Source organism: Lampetra fluviatilis, chromosome 64, assembly GCF_964198595.1.
Source record: "Lampetra fluviatilis chromosome 64, kcLamFluv1.1, whole genome shotgun sequence".
In the NCBI taxonomy this organism is placed as follows: domain Eukaryota; kingdom Metazoa; phylum Chordata; class Hyperoartia; order Petromyzontiformes; family Petromyzontidae; genus Lampetra; species Lampetra fluviatilis.
In genome coordinates, this window is record NC_136338.1 from 5,827,163 (window position 1) to 5,854,360 (window position 27,198).

The following is a 27,198-nucleotide window of genomic DNA, read 5'->3' on the forward strand; positions in this document are numbered from 1 at the left end:
CACACACCTACACGTGTACACACACACCTACACCTACACACCTACACACACACACACACCTACACACACACACCTACACACACACACACGGTGCTGGCGCGCGGAGCCGTCGGCGGGGCCATTGTGGGACTCTCCATCTCCTACTCGCTTACCGTACATACACACACCTACACGTGTACACACACACCTACACCTACACACCTACACACACACACACACCTACACACACACACCTACACACACACACACGGTGCTGGCGCGCGGAGCCGTCGGCGGGGCCATCGTGGGGCTCTCCATCTCCTACTCACTCACCGTACATACACACCTACATACACACACACACACACCTACACACACCTACACACACCTACACATACGCATACACACACACACACACCTACACACACACCTACACACATACACACACACCTACATACACACGGTGCTGGCGCGCGGAGCCGTGGGCGGGGCCATCGTGGGACTCTCCATCTCCTACTCGCTTACCGTACATACACACACACACACAGACATACACACACACGTGTACACACACCTACACACCTACACACACACACCTACACACACACACCTACACGTGTACACACAGACACCTACACACACACGGTGCTGGCGCGCGGAGCCGTGGGCGGAGCCATCCTGGGACTCTCCATCTCCTACTCACTTACCGTACATACACACACACCTACATACACACACACACACCTACATAAACCTACACACACACGGTGCTGGCGCGCGGAGCCGTCGGCGGGGCCATCGTGGGACTGTCCATCTCCTACTCGCTCACAGTATATACACACACACACACACACCTACACACACACACACCTACACACACACACACACACCTACACACACACTCACACACCTACACACACACACGAAGAACAACCCAGAGCCCAGGCCTATTGATGGTATCATAGGCCTTGACCATGTCAATAAAGCAGAGATGTAGGTCTTGTTGGAATTCCCTACACCTCTGCTGTAGCAGATGGACAGAATATATGGCATCTGTGCAGGACCGCCCTTTCCTGAAACCGCATTGGGGTTCCGCAAGCCTCTCCTCAGCGTGCCTAGCAAGGCGATGTTGAATAATCCTTGCCAGGACCTTTCCCGGCACACTGAGGAATGAGACGCCCCTGTAGTTGTTACAGTCTGTGCGGTCCCCCTTCTTAAAGAGGGGGACCACCAGGGCATCCTTCCAATCCTGCGGTACCCGTCCAGCGGTCCAGACTGTTGTTATGATGTCATATAGGGCAGTCTGTGCATAAACGCCACCCTCCCTCAGCATTTCGCTTGGGAGATCATCTCTGCCCGGTGCCTTTCCTGGTCTCAGACTCCAGATCGCCTTAAGTACTTCCTCAACAGATGGCACCTCAGCCAGCCACTCACAGGGGGTGACCTCTTCCAATATTTGAGGCACGGCAGCCTCAGCAGGGTTATCCCCACTTTGTGCCATGATGTTTTTCTGGCTGAGAGATTTTCCCTCCCCCAGGACCTCACAGAAATGCTCAGCAAATCTGCAAACTTGTTCCTGGGAGTCGGAGATTGGATCACCGTTTTTTCCCCTAATGATGGTAATAGGTGTGGCGCTGCAGGTTACTTTTTTGATGGAGTTAAATAGTGATTTGTGATCGCGGGCCACTGAGGCAGACTCCATCTCCTCAGCAACCCGCGACCACCACCCATCCTTGCAGCGCCTTACGGCTCTCCGAACCTCCGAGCGAAGGCTGCGGTAAACCTCCTCATTCTCCGACGGTGGGATTCTGTAGCCGATGAGAGTGGGCCTGTCACTTTTTCTCAATTAACCTGAACACTTCCTCCATCAGCCAGGGTTTCTGGGGAGGTCTGGACCGCGTACCCAAAGCAGCCATTGCAGCTGCATGAGTCACAGTCTTAAACCTCGCCCATTTACCTTCGACATCAGGTGGAGTGGGGGACGATGCCAACCCCAGCTGCAAGCGACGATGAAATTCTCGCTTGCAACTTTCATCAGCTAACTGAGACCAGGCCAATTTTGGTTGGAATGGGGTCCTGGGTGTACACCCACCACCGGAGTGGAAAAATGGCAGGCGCATCTTACAGATGACTAGTCGATGGTCAGAGGGCAGATCAGCTCCACGGTAGGTCCTGGTGTCAAGGACATGGGCTTGCATCCGCTGGTCCGTCACTATGTAGTCCAGCAGATGTTCTTGCTTGGACCCGGCATGCATCCATGATGTTGTGTGGATGCGCCGATGCCGGAAGAGCGTGTTGGTAAATACAAGCCCATGGGCTGCACAAAAATCTAGCAGCCTCCTACCGTTGTTATTGAGCTGATCTGGCCCATGCCTTCCAATCACTCCAGACCAGGTACCAGCATCATGACCAACTCGGGCATTAAAGTCACCCAACAAGATGACTCTGTCCCGAGTGCCCACTTTAGCCAGCACCTGTGACAGGAGGTCATAGAAGGCATCTGACTCATCGGCCTTGCCTGCATCCCTCCACGGATGTTCGTCTTCGGTGGGGGCATAAGTAACCACGACCACCACTCCTCGCCTCCGGTTGATGGGAAGGCGCGCCCAAAGTAGCCTGGGGCTTACAGCTTCCCACACCTCACCGCCATGCTCCCACGCCCCCTTCATTCTTTTGTTCAGAAGAAGAGCCACACCCTGTTGTTTGGCAGTCTCCTGCCCCGAGTGGAGGACTGTCCACCCCTCATGGTGGCATGAGCCAGAACCGGTCCACCGGAGCTCCTGAATGCCACAGAGATCGAGGCGGTACCGGTCCAGCTCCCGACAGAGGAGTGGCAGCCTCTCCTCCGCAGTGAGCGTTCGAACATTCCACGTGGCCATCCGCAATGGTTTTTCGTTGTTTCTGGAGGAGCCCCGAGGGTGAAGATTCAATCTGCTGGCTCCGCCATATGGGGTTTGGCCAGGAGACGTCATAAAAGCCTGACCCCCCGGGGCCTCCGGCACAAGCTTATTTGTTACAGCTTTTTGTTTATATCGTAGTTTAGTGGTAGTTAATTGAAGGTGGAGGGGTTACCAGCCCCTCGCACCCGTCCAGAGCCCCCATTTAGCCACTGTGGTGGTCACAGACGCCATGAGGGGAGAGGCCCATGGCCCTCCCCCTACAGCACTGTCCACGACAGTGTTGCCCGTCCGGCACCACGAGGAGGTAGGAGGTTGTTTTGCCGGACACACACACACACACCTACACACACACACTACACACACACCTACAACAACAACAACAACAACCGCCATTCGCCACTAAGTGGTGGTGACATCATCACGACGCTTGTGCCAGGCCAAGTGCACCTTGAGGCCACGTGAAGTGTCGAACGCCCGCTGGCAGGAGGTCACAGGACAGACCCAGCAGGTGCCACGGGTCGACTGACCGAGATGACCGAGATGACTGGCTGATGCACCTCCTGTGCCCCCTACTGTACCAACTCGCCCGTTGTTGTGAGCGTCGCTCCTCTGCCCTCCGTTGCTGTTGGAGGGCGACTGCCTCCAACTGCCCAGTAGCGTCCTTCACGAGCCTCCTCCACTGAGGCCGATCTTGACACCGCTGGTACCAGTCATCGGCAAGTCCATTCAGCTCCACGTTCTCCTGTACCACGTCACTCCATCTCTTCTCTAGCCCGTGCCGCGCCCGTTTAGCCCCCTCGATCTGGCCAAACAAAAGCTGTCTGGGCATGCGGTCTACGTGACCCAGCCAATGCAGCCTTGCCTGCCGGAGGAAATCACGGATGGAGACTGTGTCCCGATATTGAAAATATTTGTGAGCTCCTCACAATGTAACCCAGTCTGGTTAAACCCAGGGTGGATGGTAGGCAGGCCAGCCTGAACGGTTTTAACTATTGCAGATGTTCCACCGACAAAGCGATCCGCGTTTCTCAAGCGGAGAGAAGAGTTGGGCACGACCGTGGCCGAGAAGACCCGAAGCCTCGTGCGGAGTTACGGGCCAGGCGGCTTCCACACGGCACTCCGCACCACGAACCCGGCGACCCGAGTTCGACTCCCTCTAGCGGGCCTCGCCAGAGCCGGTCATTGGGGTTCCCTCTAGGTCGACTCAGCCTCAAACCGAGTACCTGCTGTGGTGTATGAACATCGCAGTGCCGGCCTGCATAGCTAGTGCCGCTAGGAACTAACAGCACTTGCCCCCAGCAGGCTATACGGGTGTTTGAAGGCACCTTTGTCTTTTTGCGGGTCAGGTGACGCAGACGCTGAACTGGCTGGTGCAGCAGACGTGCGAGCTGGAGACGAACATCGTGGCGGTGGAGCGAGTCCGCGAGTACAGCGAGGAGGAGAACGAGGTGTCACGTCGACGCTAGCAACATCGTTGTCGTCGTCGCGGTCACCAACATCATCATTATCGCCATCGTCAAAATTGCCATTGTCAAAATCGTCATTGTGACCATCATTGTTACTTCTCATCAACATCTTGATTGGCATTGTCATCATTATCATCGTCACCATCATCATCATCATCACCATCGTCACCATCATCATCGTCACCACTGTCACCATCATCATCACCACTGTCAACACCATAATCACCATTGTCACTGCCATCGTCATCAGTACCACCATCGTCATCATCACCACCATCGTCATCATCACCACCATCGTCATCATCACCACCATCGTCATCATCACCACCATCGTCATCATCACCACCATCGTCACCACCAACATCGTCACCGCTGTCACCAACATCATCGTCACTATCACCATCATCATCACCACCATCGTCATCATCACCACCATCGTCATCATCACCACCATCGTCACCACCAACATCACCATCGTCACCACCAACATCACCATCGTCACCGCTGTCACCAACATCATCATCGTCACCATCATCATCATCACCATCGTCACCATCATCATCGTCACCACTGTCAACACCATAATCACCATTGTCACTGCCATCGTCATCATCACCACCATCGTCACCACCAACATCATCATCGTCACCGCTGTCACCAACATCATCATCGTCCTTATCACCGTCATCACAATCGTCACCACCAACATCATCATCACCATCATCACCACTATCGCCATCGTCAAAATCGTCATTGTGACCATCTTTGTTACTTCTCATCAACATCTTGATCGGCATTGTCATCATTATCATCGTCACCACTGTCACCATCATCATCACCATCGTTACCATCATCATCACCATTGTCACTGCCATCGTCACCACCACCATCATCATCACCATCACCATTATCACCATCATCATCATCACCATTATGACCATCATCATCATCACCACTATCACCATTCCCAACATCATCACCATCCTCAACATCATCACCGTCATCATCACTATCACAATTTCAAACATCATCACCATCCTCAACATCATCATCACCGTCATCATCACTATCACCATTATCAACATCATCACCATCATCAACATCATCACCGTCATCATCACTATCACCATTATCAACATCATCACCATCATCAACATCATCGCCATCATCATCACTATCACCATCATCACCATCATCAACATCATCACCGTCATCATCACTATCACCATCCTCAACATCATCACCGTCATCATCACTATCACCATCCTCAACATCATTACCATCATCATCACTATCACCATCTTCAACATCATCACCATCATCATCACTATCACCATTCCCAACATCATCACCATCCTCAACATCATCACCATCATCATCACTATCACCATTCCCAACATCATCACCATCCTCAACCTCATCACCGTCATCATCACTATCACAATTTCCAACATCATCATCACCACCATCATCATCACTATCACCATCATCACCATCCTCTACATCATCACCGTCATCACCACTATCACCATTCTCAACATCATCACCATCCTCAACATCATCACCATCATCATCACTATCACCATTATCAACATCATCACCATCACTATCACCATCATCACCATCCTCAACATCATCACCGTCATCACCACTATCACCATTCTCAACATCATCATCACCACGCTCAACGTAATTGTCGACACCATCACCATGTGTGTGTGTCTGCGTGTTCGGCCTCCATAGGTGCTGCGAGCGAGCGAGTACCTGGCGTGATGTGTCGTGAACATTGTAACTGGGGAGACAAAGGCGGCCGGGCGTGGTGCTGGCCACCCGCACCCTCGTGTGCCATGCCGGCCTTCGTACGTGCTCGCTAGCAGCACTTGCCCCTACGGTCTTTCACAGGCTATAGGGGGGATCTTTGTCTTTGTGGTGTGGCCAAGTTTGCAGTCATCTCGGCCAGTCGACCCATGGCACCCATCCCGTGACCTCCTGCCAGAGGGCTTTAGACATCTCACGTGGCCTTAAAGTGCACATAGCCTGGCACCAGCATCGCTGTTGACCCGTACGGTTTAAGCCAATATTCTTGTGCAGGGACATTGAGTTTTCAGGTCCATACGGCGTACAGCCGTTTCAATGTGGGGACATTGATGTAGATGATGTATTTGTGTGTTGTCCCTCGTGGTGGTGGGACTGTGCAGGGTGAACGTTGAGATTTGTAAGGGGCACGGGGTGAGCAATAGGGTCTGCATTGGTCTGTAGTCAGGTAGGCAATGATAAGGGGTTGATAGGTGTGTAGTGGTGAGTGTAGTGGTGAGTGTAGTGTTGAGTGGAGTGTTGAGTGTACTAGTGGTGAGTGTACTAGTGGTGAGTGTACAAGTGGTGAGTGTATTAGTGGTGAGTGTACAAGTGGTGAGTGTAGTAGTGGTGAGTGTAGTAGTGGTGAGTGTACTAGTGGTGAGTGTACTAGTGGTGAGTGTGGTGGTGAGTGTGGTGGTGAGTGTACTAGTGGTGAGTGTAGTGGTGAGTGTACTAGTGGTGAGTGTACTAGTGGTGAGTGTACTAGTGGTGAGTGTAGTGGTGAGTGTACTAGTGGTGAGTGTATTAGGGTTGTGTTTAATAGTGGTGAGTGTAGTGGTGAGTGAGTGTAGTGGTGAGTGTAGTAGTGGTGAGTGCAGTAGTGAGTGTACTAGTGGTGAGTGTACTAGTTGTGAGTGTAGTGGTGAGTGTAGTGGTGAGTGTACTAGTGGTGAGTGTAGTGGTGAGTGTACTAGTGGTGAGTGTAGTAGTGGTGAGTGTACTAGTGGTGAGTGCAGTGGTGAGTGTACTAGTGGTGAGTGTACTAGTGGTGAGTGCAGTGGTGAGTGTACTAGTGGTGAGTGTACTAGTGGTGAGTGTACTAGTGGTGAGTGCAGTGGTGAGTGTACTAGTGGTGAGTGTACTAGTGGTGAGTGTACTAGTGGTGAGTGTAGTGGTGAGTGTAGTAGTGGTGAGTGTAGTAGTGGTGAGTGTAGTGGTGAGTGTACTAGTTGTGAGTGTAATGGTGAGTGTACTAGTGGTGAGTGTAGTGGTGAGTGTAGTAGTGGTGAGTGTAGTAGTGGTGAGTGTAGTGGTGAGTGTGCTAGTGGTGAGTGTCGTGGTGAGTGTACTAGTGGTGAGTGTAGTGGTGGTGAGTGTAGTGGTGAGTGTACTAGTGGTGAGTGTAATGGTGAGTGTACTAGTGGTGAGTGTAGTAGTGGTGAGTGTAGTAGTGGTGAGTGTAGTAGTGGTGAGTGTAGTAGTGGTGAGTGTAGTAGTGGTGAGTGTAGTAGTGGTGAGTGTAGTGGTGAGTGTGCTAGTGGTGAGTGTCGTGGTGAGTGTACTAGTGGTGAGTGTAGTGGTGGTGAGTGTAGTGGTGAGTGTACTAGTGGTGAGTGTAATGGTGAGTGTACTAGTGGTGAGTGTAGTAGTGGTGAGTGTAGTAGTGGTGAGTGTAGTAGTGGTGAGTGTAGTGGTGAGTGTAGTAGTGGTGAGTGTAGTGGTGAGTGTACTCGTGGTGAGTGTAGTAGTGGTGAGTGTAGTGGTGAGTGTACTAGTGGTGAGTGTAGTGGTGAGTGTAGTGGTGAGTGTACTAGTGGTGAGTGTAGTGGTGAGTGTACTAGTGGTGAGTGTACTAGTGGTGAGTGTAGTGGTGAGTGTAGTAGTGGTGAGTGTACTAGTGGTGAGTGTACTAGTGGTGAGTGTAGTGGTGAGTGTACTAGTGGTGAGTGTAGTGGTGAGTGTAGTGGTGAGTGTACTAGTGGTGAGTGTACTAGTGGTGAGTGTAGTGGTGAGTGTAGTGGTGAGTACTAGTGTTGAGTGTAATGGTAAGTGTAGTGGTGAGTGTACTAGTGGTGAGTGTACTAGTGGTAAGTGTAGTGGTGAGTGTACTAGTGGTGAGTGTAGTGGTGAGTGTACTAGTGGTGAGTGTAGTGGTGAGTGTACTAGTGGTGAGTGTAATGGTAAGTGTACTAGTGGTGAGTGTGGTGGTGAGTGTACTAGTGGTGAGTGTAGTGGTGAGTGTACTAGTGGTGAGTGTAGTGGTGAGTGTACTAGTGGTGAGTGTAGTGGTGAGTGTACTAGTGGTGAGTGTAATGGTAAGTGTACTAGTGGTGAGTGTGGTGGTGAGTGTACTAGTGGTGAGTGTAATGGTAAGTGTACTAGTGGTGAGTGTGGTAGTGAGTGTACTAGTGGTGAGTGTAGTGGTGAGTGTACTAGTGGTGAGTGTAGTGGTGAGTGTACTAGTGGTGAGTGTAATGGTAAGTGTACTAGTGGTGAGTGTGGTAGTGAGTGTACTAGTGGTGAGTGTAGTGGTGAGTGTACTAGTGGTGAGTGTAGTGGTGAGTGTACTAGTGGTGAGTGTACTAGTGGTGAGTGTAGTGGTGAGTGTACTAGTGGTGAGTGTAATGGTAAGTGTAGTGGTGAGTGTACTAGTGGTGAGTGTAGTGGTGAGTGTACTAGTGGTGAGTGTAGTGGTGAGTGTAGTGGTGAGTGTACTAGTGGTGAGTGTACTAGTGGTGAGTGTACTAGTGGTGAGTGTACTAGTGGTGAGTGTGGTGGTGAGTGTAGTAGTGGTGAGTGTGGTGGTGAGTGTACTGGTGGTGAGTGTACTGGTGGTGAGTGTAGTAGTGGTGAGTGTGGTGGTGAGTGTGGTGGTGAGTGTACTGGTGGTGAGTGTACTGGTGGTGAGTGTAGTGGTGAGTGTGGTGGTGAGTGTAGTAGTGGTGAGTGTAGTGGTGAGTGTACTAGTGGTGAGTGTACTAGTGGTGAGTGTACTAGTGGTGAGTGTACTGGTGGTGAGTGTACTAGTGGTGAGTGTACTAGTGGTGAGTGTACTGGTGGTGAGTGTACTAGTGGTGAGTGTAATGGTGAGTGTAATGGTGAGTGTACTAGTGGTGAGTGTACTGGTGGTGAGTGTACTAGTGGTGAGTGTACTAGTGGTGAGTGTAGTGGTGAGTGTAATGGTGGTGAGTGTACTAGTGGTGAGTGTACTAGTGGTGAGTGTAGTAGTGGTGAGTGTACTGGTGGTGAGTGTACTAGTGGTGAGTGTACTAGTGGTGAGTGTACTAGTGGTGAGTGTAGTGGTGAGTGTACTGGTGGTGAGTGTACTAGTGGTGAGTGTACTGGTGGTGAGTGTACTAGTGGTGAGTGTACTAGTGGTGAGTGTACTGGTGGTGAGTGTACTAGTGGTGAGTGTACTGGTGGTGAGTGTACTAGTGGTGAGTGTACTAGTGGTGAGTGTACTAGTGGTGAGTGTACTAGTGGTGAGTGTACTAGTGGTGAGTGTACTGGTGGTGAGTGTACTAGTGGTGAGTGTACTAGTGGTGAGTGTAGTGGTGAGTGTAATGGTGGTGAGTGTACTAGTGGTGAGTGTACTAGTGGTGAGTGTAGTAGTGGTGAGTGTACTGGTGGTGAGTGTACTAGTGGTGAGTGTACTAGTGGTGAGTGTACTAGTGGTGAGTGTGGTGGTGAGTGTAGTAGTGGTGAGTGTGGTGGTGAGTGTGGTGGTGAGTGTACTGGTGGTGAGTGTACTAGTGGTGAGTGTAGTGGTGAGTGTACTGGTGGTGAGTGTAGTAGTGGTGAGTGTGGTGGTGAGTGTGGTGGTGAGTGTACTGGTGGTGAGTGTACTGGTGGTGAGTGTACTGGTGGTGAGTGTGGTGGTGAGTGTAGTAGTGGTGAGTGTAGTGGTGAGTGTACTAGTGGTGAGTGTACTAGTGGTGAGTGTACTAGTGGTGAGTGTACTAGTGGTGAGTGTAATGGTGAGTGTAATGGTGAGTGTACTAGTGGTGAGTGTACTGGTGGTGAGTGTACTAGTGGTGAGTGTAGTGGTGAGTGTGGTGGTGAGTGTAGTAGTGGTGAGTGTAGTGGTGAGTGTACTAGTGGTGAGTGTACTGGTGGTGAGTGTACTAGTGGTGAGTGTACTAGTGGTGAGTGTAATGGTGAGTGTACTAGTGGTGAGTGTACTGGTGGTGAGTGTACTAGTGGTGAGTGTAGTGGTGAGTGTAGTGGTGAGTGTAATGGTGAGTGTACTAGTGGTGAGTGTACTAGTGGTGAGTATACTAGTGGTGAGTGTACTGGTGGTGAGTGTACTAGTGGTGAGTGTACTAGTGGTGAGTGTACTAGTGGTGAGTGTACTGGTGGTGAGTGTACTAGTGGTGAGTGTACTAGTGGTGAGTGTACTAGTGGTGAGTGTACTAGTGGTGAGTGTACTGGTGGTGAGTGTACTAGTGGTGAGTGTACTGGTGGTGAGTGTACTAGTGGTGAGTGTACTAGTGGTGAGTGTAGTGGTGAGTGTACTAGTGGTGAGTGTAATGGTGAGTGTACTAGTGGTGAGTGTACTAGTGGTGAGTGTAGTGGTGGTGAGTGTACTGGTGGTGAGTGTACTAGTGGTGAGTGTACTGGTGGTGAGTGTACTAGTGGTGAGTGTACTGGTGGTGAGTGTACTAGTGGTGAGTGTACTGGTGGTGAGTGTACTAGTGGTGAGTGTACTGGTGGTGAGTGTACTAGTGGTGAGTGTACTGGTGGTGAGTGTACTAGTGGTGAGTGTACTGGTGGTGAGTGTACTAGTGGTGAGTGTACTAGTGGTGAGTGTACTGGTGGTGAGTGTACTAGTGGTGAGTGTACTGGTGGTGAGTGTACTAGTGGTGAGTGTACTGGTGGTGAGTGTACTAGTGGTGAGTGTACTAGTGGTGAGTGTACTAGTGGTGAGTGTACTAGTGGTGAGTGTACTAGTGGTGAGTGTACTGGTGGTGAGTGTACTAGTGGTGAGTGTACTGGTGGTGAGTGTACTAGTGGTGAGTGTACTAGTGGTGAGTGTACTGGTGGTGAGTGTACTAGTGGTGAGTGTACTGGTGGTGAGTGTACTGGTGGTGAGTGTACTAGTGGTGAGTGTACTAGTGGTGAGTGTAGTGGTGGTGAGTGTAATGGTGAGTGTACTAGTGGTGAGTGTACTAGTGGTGAGTGTAGTGGTGGTGAGTGTACTAGTGGTGAGTGTAGTAGTGGTGAGTGTACTAGTGGTGAGTGTAGTAGTGGTGAGTGTACTAGTGGTGAGTGTACTAGTGGTGAGTGTACTAGTGGTGAGTGTAGTGGTGAGTGTACTAGTGGTGAGTGTAGTAGTGGTGAGTGTAGTGGTGGTGAGTGTACTAGTGGTGAGTGTAGTAGTGGTGAGTGTACTAGTGGTGAGTGTACTAGTGGTGAGTGTACTAGTGGTGAGTGTAGTGGTGAGTGTACTAGTGGTGAGTGTACTAGTGGTGAGTGTAGTGGTGGTGAGTGTACTAGTGGTGAGTGTAGTAGTGGTGAGTGTACTAGTGGTGAGTGTAGTAGTGGTGAGTGTACTAGTGGTGAGTGTAGTAGTGGTGAGTGTACTAGTGGTGAGTGTAGTGGTGAGTGTACTAGTGGTGAGTGTACTAGTGGTGAGTGTAGTGGTGAGTGAACAACTGACAAGGGGTTGACAGGCCTGGCACAACCGACGCGGTGATGTCACCGCCACTTAGTGGCGATTGGCGGTTATTGTTGTGGTTGTGGTTATTGTTGTGGTTGTGGTTATTGTTGTGGTTGTGGTTATTGTTGTGGTTATTGTTGTGGTTGTGGTTATTGTTGTGGTTGCGGTTATTGTTGTGGTTGTGGTTATTGTTGTGGTTGTGGTTATTGTTGTGGTTGTGGTTATTGTTGTGGTTGTGGTTATTGTTGTGGTTGTGGTTGTTGTTGTGGTTATCGTTATTGTTGTGGTTGTGGTTATTGTTGTTGTGATTATTGTTGTGGTTGTGGTTATTGTTGTGGTTGTTGTGGTTATTGTTGTTGTGATTATTGTTGTGGTTGTTGTGGTTATTGTTGTGGTTATTGTTGTGGTTGTTGTGGTTGTGGTTATTGTTGTTGTGGTTATTGTTGTGGTTGTTGTGGTTATTGTTGTGGTTATCGTTATTGTTGTGGTTGTTGTGGTTATTGTTGTGGTTATCGTTATTGTTGTGGTTGTGGTTATTGTTGTGGTTGTGGTTATTGTTGTGGTTATTGTTGTGGTTGTGGTTATTGTGGTTGTGGTTATTGTTGTGGTTATTGTTGTGGTTATTGTTGTGGTTGTTGTGGTTATTGTTGTTGTGATTATTGTTGTGGTTATTGTTGTGGTTATTGTTGTGGTTGTTGTGGTTGTGGTTATTGTTGTTGTGGTTATTGTTGTGGTTTTTGTGGTTATTGTTGTGGTTATTGTTGTGGTTATTGTTGTGGTTATCGTTATTGTTGTGGTTGTGGTTATTGTTGTTGTGATTATTGTTGTGGTTGTGGTTATTGTTGTGGTTGTTGTGGTTATTGTTGTGGTTATTGTTGTGGTTGTGGATATTGTTGTTGTGGTTGTTGTGGTTGTTGTGGTTGTGGATATTGTTGTTGTGGTTGTTGTGGTTGTTGTGGTTGTGGATATTGTTGTTGTGGTTGTTGTGGTTATTGTTGTGGTTGTTGTGGTTGTGGTTGTTGTTGTGGTGGGGCAGGCCGCGTGGGTGGTGGAGGAGACGCGCCCACCCGAGGGATGGCCGTCGCGAGGCGCCGTCGTGTTTGAGGACTTTGCGGTGCGCTACCGCCCGGGCCTCCGGCTCGTGCTGCAGGCCATCAGCTGCAGCGTGCTGCCCGGGGAGAAGGTGACCAGTCACTCACCTCGCTAGCCACTCACCCCGCTAGCCACTCACTCACCCCGCTAGCCACTCACTCACTCCACTAGCCACTCGCTCACTCCACTAGCCACTCGCTCACCCCGCTAGCCACTCACTCACCCCACTAGCCACTCACTCACCCCACTAGCCACTCTCTCACCCCACTAGCCACTCACTCACTCCACTAGCCACTCACTCACCCCACTAGCCACTCGCTCACCCAACTAGCCACTCTCTCACCCCACTAGCCACTCGCTCACCCCACTAGCCACTCTCTCACCCCACTAGCCACTCACTCACCCCACTAGCCACTCACTCACCCCACTAGCCACTCTCTCACCCCACTAGCCACTCACTCACCCCACTAGCCACTCGCTCACTCCACTAGCCACTCGCTCACTCCGCTAGCCACTCACTCACCCCGCTAGCCACTCACTCACTCCACTAGCCACTCGCTCACTCCGCTAGCCACTCACTCACCCCGCTAGCCACTCGCTCACCCCGCTAGCCACTCGCTCACTCCACTAGCCACTCGCTCACTCCGCTAGCCACTCACTCACCCCGCTAGCCACTCACTCACCCCACTAGCCACTCACTCACTCCACTAGCCACTCGCTCACCCCGCTAGCCACTCGCTCACCCCACTAGCCACTCACGCACTCCACTAGCCACTCACTCACCCCGCTAGCCACTCGCTCACTCCACTAGCCACTCACTCACCCCACTAGCCACTCACTCAACCCGCTAGTCACTCGCTCACCCCACTAGCCACTCGCTCACCCCACTAGCCACTCACTCACCCCACTAGCCACTCACTCACTCCACTAGCCACTCACTCATCCCACTAGCCACTCACTCACTCCACTAGCCACTCACTCACCCCACTAGCCACTCACTCACCCCACTAGCCACTCACTCAACCCGCTAGTCACTCGCTCACCCCACTAGCCACTCGCTCACCCCACTAGCCACTCACTCACCCCACTAGCCACTCGCTCACCCCACTAGCCACTCACTCACTCCACTAGCCACTCACTCACCCCACTAGCCACTCACCACCCCACTAGCCACTCGCTCACCCCACTAGCCACTCACTCACCCCAATAGCCACTCACTCACTCCACTAGCCACTCGCTCACCCCACTAGCCACTCACTCACCCCACTAGCCACTCGCTCACCCCACTAGCCACTCGCTCACCCCACTAGCCACTCACTCACCCCACTAGCCACTCACTCACTCCACTAGCCACTCGCTCACCCCACTAGCCACTCACTCACCCCACTAGCCACTCGCTCACCCCACTAGCCACTCGCTCACCCCACTAGCCACTCACTCACCCCGCTAGCCACTCGCTCACCCCACTAGCCACTCACTCACCCCACTAGCCGCTCACTCACTCTACTAGCCACTCACTCACTCACTCACTCCACTAGCCACTCACTCACCCTGCTAGCCACTCACTCACCCCATTTGCCACTCGCTCACCCTGCTAGTCACTCACTCACCCCGCTAGCCACTCACTCACCCCACTAGCCACTCGCTCACCCCGCTAGCCACTCACTCACCCCACTAGCCACTCACTCACCCCACTAGCCACTCACTCACCCCGCTAGCCACTCACTCACCCCGCTAGCCACTCACTCACTCCGCTTGCCACTCGCTCACCCCGCTAGCCACTCGCTCACTCCGCTAGCCACTCACTCACTCCACTAGCCACTCACTCACCCCACTAGCCACTCGCTCACTCCGCTAGCCACTCGCTCACCTCGCTAGCCACTCACTCACCCCACTAGCCACTCGCTCACTCCACTAGCCACTCGCTCACTCCACTAGCCACTCACTCACCCCACTAGCCACTCGCTCACCCCGCTAGCCACTCGCTCACTCCACTAGCCACTCGCTCACTCCGCTAGCCACTCGCTCACCCAACTAGCCACTCGCTCACCCAGCTAGCCACTCACTCACTCCACTAGCCACTCGCTCACTCCACTAGCCATTCACTCACCCAGCTAGCCACTCGCTCACTCCACTAGCCACTCGCTCACTCCGCTAGCCACTCGCTCACCCGCTAGCCACTCGCTCACCCCGCTAGCCACTGGGTAACCCAGCTCCGTATGCCAGGCCATGGACTCTCTATCTCTCTCGTGCGTCTGCCAGTCCACGAACCAGCGGTTTACCCCCCCGCCCCCACCCCCCCCCCCCCGCAGATTGGCATCGTTGGGCGCACGGGAGCGGGCAAGTCCTCGCTGGCCAGCTGCCTCTTCCGGCTGGTGGAGCCGGCGCACGGAGCCATCCGCATCGACGGCGTGGACATCGCCCGCCTGGGGCTGCACGACCTGCGCTCAAAGCTCACCATCATCCCGCAGGTGAGGCTCGGTGCACAGCTCACCTGTGGACGCAGCTCACCTGCACACTCACCTGTACACTCACCTGCACACTCACCTACACACTCACCTACACACTCACCTACACTCACCTACACTCACACCTGCACCCTCACCTGCGTGCTCACCTGCACACTCACCTGCATACTCACCTGCACCCTCACCTGCACTCTCACCTGCACCCTCACCTGCACACTCACCTGCACACTCACCTGCACTCACACCTGCACTCACACCTGCACACTCACCTGCACACTCACCTGCACACTCACCTACACACTCACCTACACACTCACCTGCACTCTCACATGTACACTCACCTGCACACTCACCTACACACTCACCTGCACACTCACCTGTACACTCACCTACACACTCACCTGCACACTCACTTGCACCCTCACCTGTACACTCACCTTCACACTCACCTGCACGCTCACCTGCACACTCACCTGCACACTCACCTACACACTCACCTGCACACTCACCTGCACACTCACCTACACACTCACCTGTACACTCACCTGCACACTCACCTATACACTCACCTACACACTCACCTGCACACTCACCTGCACGCTCACCTGCACGCTCACCTACACACTCACCTGCACACTCACATGTACACTCACCTGCACACTCACCTGCACACTCACCTGCACACTCACATGCACACTCACCTGCACACTCACATGCACACTCACCTGCACACTCACATGTACATTCACCTGCACACTCACCTGCACGCTCACCTGCACGCTCACCTACACACTCACCTGCACACTCACCTACACACTCACCTGCACACTCACCTGTACACTCACCTACACACTCACCTACACACTCACCTACACACTCACCTACACACTCACATACGCGCTCACATGCTACTGGGTACCACAGCAAGGGGGTGGCGATGTTGCTGCTGCTGCTGTGTGGGATCGAGCCTGGTGCATCAACCAGTCATCTCGGTCATCTCAGTCAGTCGACCCGTGGCACCTGCTGGGTCTGCCCCGTGACCTCCTGCCAGCGGGCGTTCAACACTTCACGTGGTAGCCTCAAGGTGCACATGGCCTGGCACAAGCATCGTGGTGACGTCACCCCTACCTGCCCCCCCCGCCCCCCCTCTCCCCCAGGACCCCGTGATCTTCTCGGGGTCCCTGCGCACGAACCTGGACCCGCTGGGGCAGCACGGGGACGAGGCGCTGTGGGCGGCGCTGGAACAGGCGAACCTGGGCGGCTTCGCCCGCGGCCTGACGCAGGGCCTCACGCACCGGCTCAGCGAGGGGGGCGACAACCTCAGGTGCCGCCCCGACCACGAGCCCCGTGCCAGGCTAGGTGCAGGAGGAGGGTGGGGCTGGGGGGACGGACGTTGGCTGCCGTGCCAGGCTGTGTTCGTGTGTGCCAGGCTGTGTCTGTGTGTCAGTCAGCCCCAGGCCTGTGTCTGTGCGTCCCAGCCCTCCCATGCAGCCGCGTGTCTGTCAGCCCGTGTCTGTGTGTCCCAGCACAGGCCGTGTCTGTCAGCGCGTGTCTCAGCCCTCCCGTGTCAGCCTGTGTCTGCGTGTGTCAGCCCGTGTCTGCGTGTGTCAGCGCACGTGTTTGCGTGTGCCAGGCTGTGTCTGTGTGTGCCAGGCTGTGTCTGTGTGTGCCAGGCTGTGTCTGTGTGTGCCAGGCTGTGTCTGTGTGTGCCAGGCTGTGTCTGTGTGTGCCAGGCTGTGTCTGTGTGTGCCAGGCTGTGTCTGTGTGTGCCAGGCTGTGTCTGTGTGTGCCAGGCTGTGTCTGTGTGTGCCAGGCTGTGTCTGTGTGTGCCAGGCTGTGTCTGTGTGTGCCAGGCTGTGTCTGTGTGTGCCAGGCTGTGTCTGTGTGTGCCAGGCTGTGTCTGTGTGTGCCAGGCTGTGTCTGTGTGTGCCAGGCTGTGTCTGTGTGTGCCAGGCTGTGTCTGTGTGTGCCAGGCTGTGTCTGTGTGTGCCAGGCTGTGTCTGTGTGTGCCAGGCTGTGTCTGTGTGTGCCAGGCTGTGTCTGTGTGTGCCAGGCTGTGTCTGTGTGTGCCAGGTTGTGTCTGTGTGTGCCAGGCTGTGTTTGTGTGTGCCAGGCTGTGTCTGTGTGTGCCAGGCTGTGTCTGTGTGTGCCAGGCTGTGTCTGTGTGTGCCAGGCTGTGTCTGTGTGTGCCAGGCTGTGTCTGTGTGTACCAGGCTGTGTCTGTGTGTGCCAGGCTGTGTCTGTGTGTGCCAGGCTGTGTCTTGTGTGTGCCAGGCTGTGTCTGTGTGTGCCAGGCCGAGGCCTGTGTCTGCGCATCCCAGCCCTCCCACGCGGCCGCGTGTCTGTCAGCACGTGTCAGTGTCTCAGCCCTCCCGCGTCTGCGCGTGTCTGTGCGTGTCAGCCCGTGTCTGCGTGTGTCTGGGCGTGTCAGTGCGCATGTCAGTGTGGCAGCCCGCGTGTCTGCGTGTCAGCGTGTGTCAGCGTGTGTCAGTGCGTGTCAGCGTGTGTCAGCGTGTGTCAGCCCACGTGTGAGCCGGCGTGTCTGTGCGTGTCTGCAGCGTGGGGCAGCGGCAGCTGCTGTGCCTGGCGCGCGCTCTCCTGCGCGGGAGCCGCGTCCTCATCCTGGACGAGGCCACGGCGGCCGTCGACCTGGAGACGGACGGCCTCATCCAGAGCACCCTGCGGGGAGCCTTCCACTCGCAGACCGTGCTCACCATCGCTCACCGCCTGCACACCGTCATGGACTACACGCGGTGAGCCTCGCTCACCACCATCGCTCACAACCATCGCTCACCACCATCGCTCACCACCATCACTCACCATCGCTCACCACCATCGCTCACCACCATCACTCACCACCATCGCTCACCACCATCGCTCACCATCATCGCTCACCACCATCACTCACCATCGCTCACCATCATCACTCACCACCATCACTCACCACCATCACTCACCATCGCTCACCACCATCACTCACCATCGCTCACCACCATCACTCACCACCATCGCTCACCATCACTCACCATCGCTCACCACCATCACTCACCACCATCGCTCACCACCATCACTCACCACCATCACTCACCACCATCACTCACCATCGCTCACCACCATCACTCACCATCGCTCACCACCATCACTCACCACCATCACTCACCACCATCACTCACCATCGCTCACCACCATCACTCACCATCGCTCACCACCATCACTCACCACCATCGCTCACCATCACTCACCATCGCTCACCACCATCACTCACCACCATCGCTCACCATCACTCACCATCACTCACCACCATCACTCACCATCACTCACCATCGCTCACCATCATCGCTCACCACCATCGCTCACCATCACTCACCATCACTCACCACCATCACTCACCATCACTCACCATCGCTCACCACCATCACTCACCACCATCACTCACCATCACTCACCATCGCTCACCACCACTCACCACCATCGCTCACCACCATCACTCACCACCATCGCTCACCACCACTCACCATCGCTCACCACCATCGCTCACCATCGCTCACCACCATCGCTCACCACCATCACTCACCACCATCACTCACCATCACTCACCATCGCTCACCACCATCACTCACCACCATCGCTCACCATCACTCACCATCGCTCACCACCATCACTCACCACCATCACTCACCACCATCGCTCACCACCATCACTCACCACCATCACTCACCATCACTCACCATCGCTCACCACCATCACTCACCACCATCACTCACCATCACTCACCATCGCTCACCACCATCACTCACCACCATCGCTCACCACCATCACTCACCACCATCGCTCACCATCACTCACCATCGCTCACCACCATCACTCACCACCATCACTCACCACCATCACTCACCACCATCGCTCACCACCATCACTCACCACCATCACTCACCATCACTCACCATCGCTCACCACCATCGCTCACCACCATCGCTCACCATCATCGCTCACCACCATCACTCACCACCATCACTCACCACCATCGCTCACCATCACTCACCATCGCTCACCACCATCACTCACCACCATCGCTCACCATCACTCACCATCGCTCACCACCATCACTCACCACCATCACTCACCACCATCACTCACCACCATCGCTCACCACCATCACTCACCACCATCACTCACCATCACTCACCATCGCTCACCACCATCGCTCACCACCATCGCTCACCACCATCACTCACCACCATCACTCACCATCACTCACCATCACTCACCACCATCGCTCACCACCATCGCTCACCACCATCACTCACCACCATCGCTCACCACCATCACTCACCACCATCGCTCACCATCACTCACCATCGCTCACCACCATCACTCACCACCATCACTCACCACCATCACTCACCACCATCGCTCACCACCATCACTCACCACCATCACTCACCATCACTCACCATCGCTCACCATCATCGCTCACCACCATCGCTCACCATCATCGCTCACCATCATCACTCACCATCATCACTCACCATCATCACTCACCATCATCACTCACCATCATCGCTCACCACCATCGCTCACCACCATCGCTCACCATCATCACTCACCATCATCGCTCACCACCATCGCTCACCATCATCGCTCACCATCATCGCTCACCATCATCGCTCACCATCATCACTCACCATCATCACTCACCATCATCACTCACCATCATCGCTCACCATCATCGCTCACCATCATCACTCACCATCATCACTCACCATCATCGCTCACCATCATCGCTCACCATCATCGCTCACCATCATCACTCACCATCATCACTCACCATCATCACTCACCATCATCGCTCACCATCATCGCTCACCACCATCGCTCACCATCATCGCTCACCACCATCACTCACCATCATCGCTCACCATCATCGCTCACCATCATCACTCACCATCATCGCTCACCATCATCGCTCACCATCATCACTCACCATCATCACTCACCATCATCACTCACCATCATCGCTCACCATCATCGCTCACCATCATCGCTCACCATCATCGCTCACCATCATCGCTCACCATCATCGCTCACCATCATCGCTCACCATCATCGCTCACCATCATCGCTCACCACCATCGCTCACCATCATCGCTCACCATCATCACTCACCATCATCACTCACCATCATCGCTCACCACCATCGCTCACCACCATCGCTCACCACCATCGCTCACCACCATCGCTCACCACCATCGCTCACCACCATCGCTCACCATCGCTCACCGCCTGCACACCGTCATGGACTACACGCGGTGAGTCTCACTCACCACCACCGCTCACCACCACCACCACCACCACTCACCACCACCACCACCACCACTCACCACCACCACCACCACCACCACTCACCACCACCACCACCACTCACCACCACCACCACCACCACTCACCACCACCACCACCACTCACCACCACCACCACCACCACTCACCACCACCACCACCACTCACCACCACCACCACCACCACTCACCACCACCACCACCACTCACCACCACCACCACCACTCACCACCACCACCACCACCACTCACCACCACCACCGCCGCTGTGTCCGCAGCATCTTGGTGCTGGACGCCGGGCGGATCGTGGAGTTTGATTCCCCCGGCAGCCTCATGGAGCGGCGCGGCGTCTTCTACCGCATGGCGCGCGACGCCGGCATCGGCCACGCCGACCACGCCGGCATCGGCCACGCCGGCCACGCCGGCACCGGCGACGGCAACGACGCCGGCACCGGCACCACAGGCCCCACAGGCCCCACTGCTGGCCCCACTGCTGGCACCAGCGGCAGCGGCACCACCGTGGCCGCCGCCGCCGCCACGGAGGACAGCAGCGACGACGATGAGCACGAGTCGACGTGCCTGTGAGCAGCGCGGTGGGCGGGCACCGTGACGCACGCAGAGACACGCGGAGAGAGACACATGCACGGACACGCACGGACACACAGAGACACGCAGAGACACACACGGACACGCGCACGGAGACACACAGAGACACGCGCACAGAGACACACAGAGACACGCACAGAAAGACACACGCACAGACACGCAGAGACACACAGAGACATGCAGAGACACGCACGGACACGCGCATGGAGACACACAGAGACACGCGCACAGAGACACGCACGGAGACACACAGAGACACGCACAGAGAGACACACGCACAGACACGCAGAGACACACAGAGACATGCAGAGACACACGAGGACACACGGAGACATGCACGGAAACACAGAGACACGCGCACAGAGACACGCAGAGACACACGCATGGACACGCAGAGACACACAGAGACACACGGAGACATGCACAGAAACACAGAGACACACGCACGGACACACCGAGACACGCAACGGAGACAGAGACACACAGAGACACACAGAGACACGCACGGACACACAGAGACACACGGAGACATGCACAGAAACACAGAGACACACGCACAGAGACACACAGAGACACGCACGGACACACAGAGACACACGCACGGACACACCGAGACACGCAACGGAGACAGAGAGACACAGAGAGACAGAGAGACACAGAGAGACAGAGAGACACAGAGAGACAGAGAGACACAGAGAGACAGAGAGACACAGAGAGACAGAGAGACACAGAGAGAGAGACGCACGCCACGGGGGCGCTCTCCCTCTCGCCTTGACGCCACTTTGTCTCCCCACGCCGCTCGCTGCCCTGTGCTGCCCCGTGCTGCCCCGTGCTGCCCCGTGCTGCCCCGTGCTGCCCCTCGCTGCCCCGTGCTGCCCCTCGCTGCCCCGTGCTGCCCCTCGCTGCCCCGTGCTGCCCCTTGCTGCCCCTTGCTGCCCCGACCTGCCCCGTGCTGCCCCGTGCTGCCCCGTGCTGCCCCGACCTGCCCCGTGCTGCCCCTCGCTGCCCCGTGCTGCCCCTCGCTGCCCCGTGCTGCCCCTTGCTGCCCCGACCTGCCCCGTGCTGCCCCGTGCTGCCCCGTGCTGCCCCTCGCTGCCCCGTGCTGCCCCGTGCTACCCCTTGCTGCCCCGACCTGCCCCGTGCTGCCCCTCGCTGCCCCGTGCTGCCCCGTGCTGCCCCTTGCTGCCCCGACCTGCCCCGTGCTGCCCCGTGCTGCCCCGTGCTGCCCCTCGCTGCCCCGTGCTGCCCCGTGCTGCCCCGTGCTGCCCCTTGCTGCCCCTTGCTGCCCCGACCTGCCCCGTGCTGCCCCTCGCTGCCCCGTGCTGCCCCGTGCTGCCCCGTGCTACCCCGTGCTGCCCCTCGCTGCCCCGTGCTGCCCCGTGCTGCCCCGTGCTGCCCCTCGCTGCCCCGTGCTGCCCCGTGCTGCCCCGTGCTGCCCCTCGCTGCCCCGTGCTGCCCCGTGCTGCCCCTCGCTGCCCCGTGCTGCCCCGTGCTGCCCCTCGCTGCCCCGTGCTGCCCCGTGCTGCCCCGACCTGCCCCGTGCTGCCCCGCGGTATTTAAGGAACCTCTCTCACCCCCTTGTCGTGGAGAAATAAAAGTCGAGCGGAAAGAGACGGCCGTCGAGTCTCTACGTTGATGTCGTTCCACACGCCTCGCGCGCTAACCGCTGCACCACCACTCCCCCCCCCCCCCATGTGTCCTCTCGCCCACCCGCCAACTCGCCCACTCACCCACTCACCTACTCACCCACTCACCCACTCACCTACTCACCCACTCACCAACTCAACCACTCACCCACTCACTCACCTACTCACTCACTCACCCACCCACTCACCTACTCACCCACTCACCAACTCACCCACTCACCTACTCACTCACTCACCCACTCACCTACTTACCCACTCACCTACTCACCCACTCACCCACTCACTCACCTACTCACCCACTCACTCACTCACCCACTCACCTCCTTGCCAACTCACCCACTCACCTACTCACCAACTCACCCACTCACCTACTCACCCACTCACTCACCTACTCACCCACTCGCCCACTCACCCACTCACCTACTCACCCACTCACCTACTCACCTACTCACCCACTCACCTACTCACCCACTCACCTACTCCCCCACTTGCCAATTCACCTACTCACCAACTCACCCACTCACCCACTTGCCAACTCACCCACTCTGTCACTCACTCACTCACTCACTGATTCGCCCACTCACCCACTCACCTACTCACCAACTCAGCCACTTGCCAACTCACCCACTCACTCACTGATTCGCCCACTCACCCACTCATCCACTTACCTACTCACCTTCTCACCTACTCACTCACTCACCCACTCACCTACTCACCCACTCACCCACTCCCCTACTCACCCTTCCACTCACTCGCCAACTCACCCACTCACCTACTCACCCACTCACCCACTCACCCACTCACTCACCCCCTTGCCAACTCACCCACTCACCCACTCACCTAGTCACCCACTCACCCACTCGCCCACTCGCCAACTCACCCACTCACCCATTCACCTACTCACCTACTCACCAACTCACCCACTTGCCAACTCACCCACTCACCCTTCCACTCACCCACTCACTCACCTACTCCCCCACTTGCTAATTCACCTACTCACCAACTCACCCACTTGCCAACTCACCCACTCACCCTTCCACTCACCCACTCACTCACCTACTCCCCCACTTGCCAATTCAGCTACTCACCCACTCACCTACTCACCCACTCTCCCACTCACCCTTCCACACACCCACTCACCCATCCACTCACCCTTCCACTCACCCACTCAATCACTGATTCGCCCACTCACCCACTCATCCACTCACTTATTGCCAACTATGGACTCCGTCTATTGTCCTATCATCTCACCGAGTCCCTGGCGCGTCATAACATGCTACACAGCGGCAGCGAAGGGTCGCACAATCCCGATGTATTACTAATAAACCCCAATGATCCAATCGAAATCCCTAATTTCGATCGGATCATTGGGGGGACACGTGGTATTGCGGGGGTAAGGACGCTACAACAAACACAGGACAACAGCCTGGCACACACAGACACAGCCTGGCACACACAGACACGTGGACACATCACCCAGACGCAGACACACGCAACACTAAACCATCCACATGCCACCAGGCAAAGGCCACTGAGGTGTCAACTTCATTTCCAGAAGCGACCTGGCCACACGCACACACGAACAACACAGCTTCAATCGATAGGTGGCAGCATTTCCTCTCACTTGATCCAACTATCGTGCTGTGACGGTTCCACCTGAAGACGGAGGCTTGTGTTGCCTCCGAAACGTCGTGATTTTTATTTTACTTTTATTAATTTTAATTTCTTACCTGCGTGACTTTACCGAAAAAAACCTAAGAAAATGAATCATTGCAGTCACGAAAGCTTCAAATCTAGAATTTCCACAAGTCCCAAACAGGCCGTCTCTATCCAGTTTAACGTGTAGGCTTACGCGACCAATATCCATAATAGAGGTGTTTTTTTAATCGTGTTAGATCACGTAAATATCTAAATGCTGCGTCGTTAAACCCGCCACCACCCGACACAGCCAATCACAGTAGAACCTCGGAGATCGAACGCACCAGAACTCGAACAAATCGGTGTTCGAACAATATTCCCGAACATTTTTTTTGCCTCGGAAACCGAACGAAATTCGGAGGTCGAACGGGCAAATCGCGACTTGAAAGAACCTCTAAGGCCGAAACGCGTATGGCCCAGCGTGCATGACGCTTGCCCAGACAAAGGTTTTACCGTGGTGTGAGAGGCTCAGTTAACGCGTAGCTCTCACCCAGTGCAGTTACCCGCAAAACATCGTTCCTGAACTTTTTCGTTCATTTCCCGACGTTATAATGGAAGGGGACTCCCCTTCCAAAAATAACATCACCACCTCCTCCTCACCACCTTCCACTCGAGACATCAACTCTCCTTACGACAGGTAAAGTGAAGTTCAATGTTCAGTTATTCCATATATTTATTCCATTTATTTATTTTTTTTTTTTATGAATGTATGCATTACTGTAAACTTCGTGTAAATGTGATTTTATAATGAGAGATGTTTCTTGTCTGGAACCACTTAACGTCATTTACATTAATTCTTATGGGGAAAATTAATTCGGTGTTCGAACAAATCGGTGTTCGAATGGCTTTTCGGAACAAATTAAGTTCGATCTCCGGGGTTACCACTACAGCACGGTTGTGTTCACGTAAAGAGATCGTGGCTAAGTCGTGACGAGTACAGCGCAGGGATTTCTCTCTCTCCATTCAGCCTCGCCAGATCAAAGTGGTGTCACCTCGATTTAAAGCTTTCGTGACTGCAGGGATCCATCTTCTTGGTTCTTTCGGTAAAGTCACGTAGAAGGAAAAACACATTACTCCTGCGGAGGGAGCTGGTAGGAATGTTGGGTTGCTCGGTCAATGGCCAGGGTCAACGGCGGCGTGGTGTATTACGCAAATATGCCCGACTGTGAGGGCGGGCACAAGCCGGCGTGAGTAGGTGAAACGTTGAGTTTTATAAGGGCACCACCGGGTGACCAGCTTCTCCCCACCCAGCCCCTCCCCTCCTACCCAGCCCCAACCTCCCCACCCAGCCCCTCCCCACCCTCCCTCCCCACCCAGCTCCTCCCCACCCTCCCCTCCCTCCCCACCCAGCCCCTCCCCACCCTCCCTCCCCACCCAGCTCCTCCCCACCCTCCCCTCCCTCCCCACCCAGCCCCTCCCCACCCTCCCTCCCCACCCAGCTCCTCCCCACCCTCCCCTCCCTCCCCACCCAGCCCCTCCCCACCCTCCCCTCCCCACCCAGCCCCTCTCTCCCCACCCAGCCCCTACCTGCACGACGGACGGACGGACACAATAATCCCCTGTGGGCTGGTTTAACCAGGAGGTTCCTACCAGTATAATACTAATTCCTCACATTAACATCATGCTAATCTCCCAGTTACATGCTAATTTCTCACTTTAACATCATGCTAATCTCTCACTACTTCTATGCTAAATTCCTCTGTTGAAAAGTAAACTCCTTTGTCAAGGCGCTCTGCTCATGCCACCCAGCTTAAATACGCTGCCAAGCTTGGCAGTGTTCATTGGAGCGCTGTCTTTCCTACAGCCCGTTTTCTTCACCTGAGGACGGCTGCTTGTGTTGTGGCCGAAACGTCGTGAGAATTTTATTACGTTTTATTATTTTATTATTTCCCTTCTACGCGACTTTACCAAAAGAACGAAGAAGGTGGTGTCACCTCGTGGAGCTGGGCACGGACTCAGCATTCTGCCGCACTTTCAGATCGCACTGCGTCCGCGGCCGTCTGGAACGCTCCTCCGTCCCGATATTATGAAGCCCCGCTGGGAGCTGAGCACAGCGACCGTGATTACGCTGAGACACAGAGAGAGGAGCACGTTCTCAGTTTCTGTTTTCAAGTTTCCTTTATTTGGTATGGCCCTGTGAGCCATTCGGCTCTCGAATCGGGTGGCAACCACAACAAACAAAAAAACAAAAACGTGAACAAGAAAACATCTTAAAGTGACTATGCGCGAACAGAAAAATGCAGGAAAAAAAATTGCTAAAATCTTCCATAAAAGCACCGTACACCAACGCTGTGTGCTGAATCCCAGTGGGATGCAAGTCAAACAACAACAACAACAACCACGAGACATTTTTCGATGTAAAGCTTTCGTGACTGCAGGGATTCATCTTCTTGGTTCTTTCGGAAAAGTCACGTAGAAGGGAAACAATGAAAGAATAAAAATAAAACATAATAAAATTAAATTCTCACGACGTTTCGATTGCAACACAAGCAATATTTATCATCAGGTGTGAAAACCACAGCAATACAATTTTAGCTGAAGTGGGAGAGA

General features: G+C 54.5%; 1 protein-coding gene across 1 annotated transcript; it reads left to right on the plus strand.

Moving 5' to 3' along the window:
- Positions 1-436: 436 nt before the first annotated feature.
- Positions 437-21,367, plus strand: LOC144951882 (ATP-binding cassette sub-family C member 3-like; the record flags this gene model as incomplete). The annotated part of the gene is made up of 7 exons (XM_078882230.1): positions 437-505; positions 4,226-4,327; positions 12,838-12,984; positions 15,206-15,364; positions 16,519-16,685; positions 17,920-18,114; positions 20,977-21,367. Coding segments are annotated over 7 exons (1,146 nt in total), but the record flags the coding sequence as incomplete, so codon positions are not given.
- Between the last annotated feature and the right edge of the window lie 5,831 nt (positions 21,368-27,198).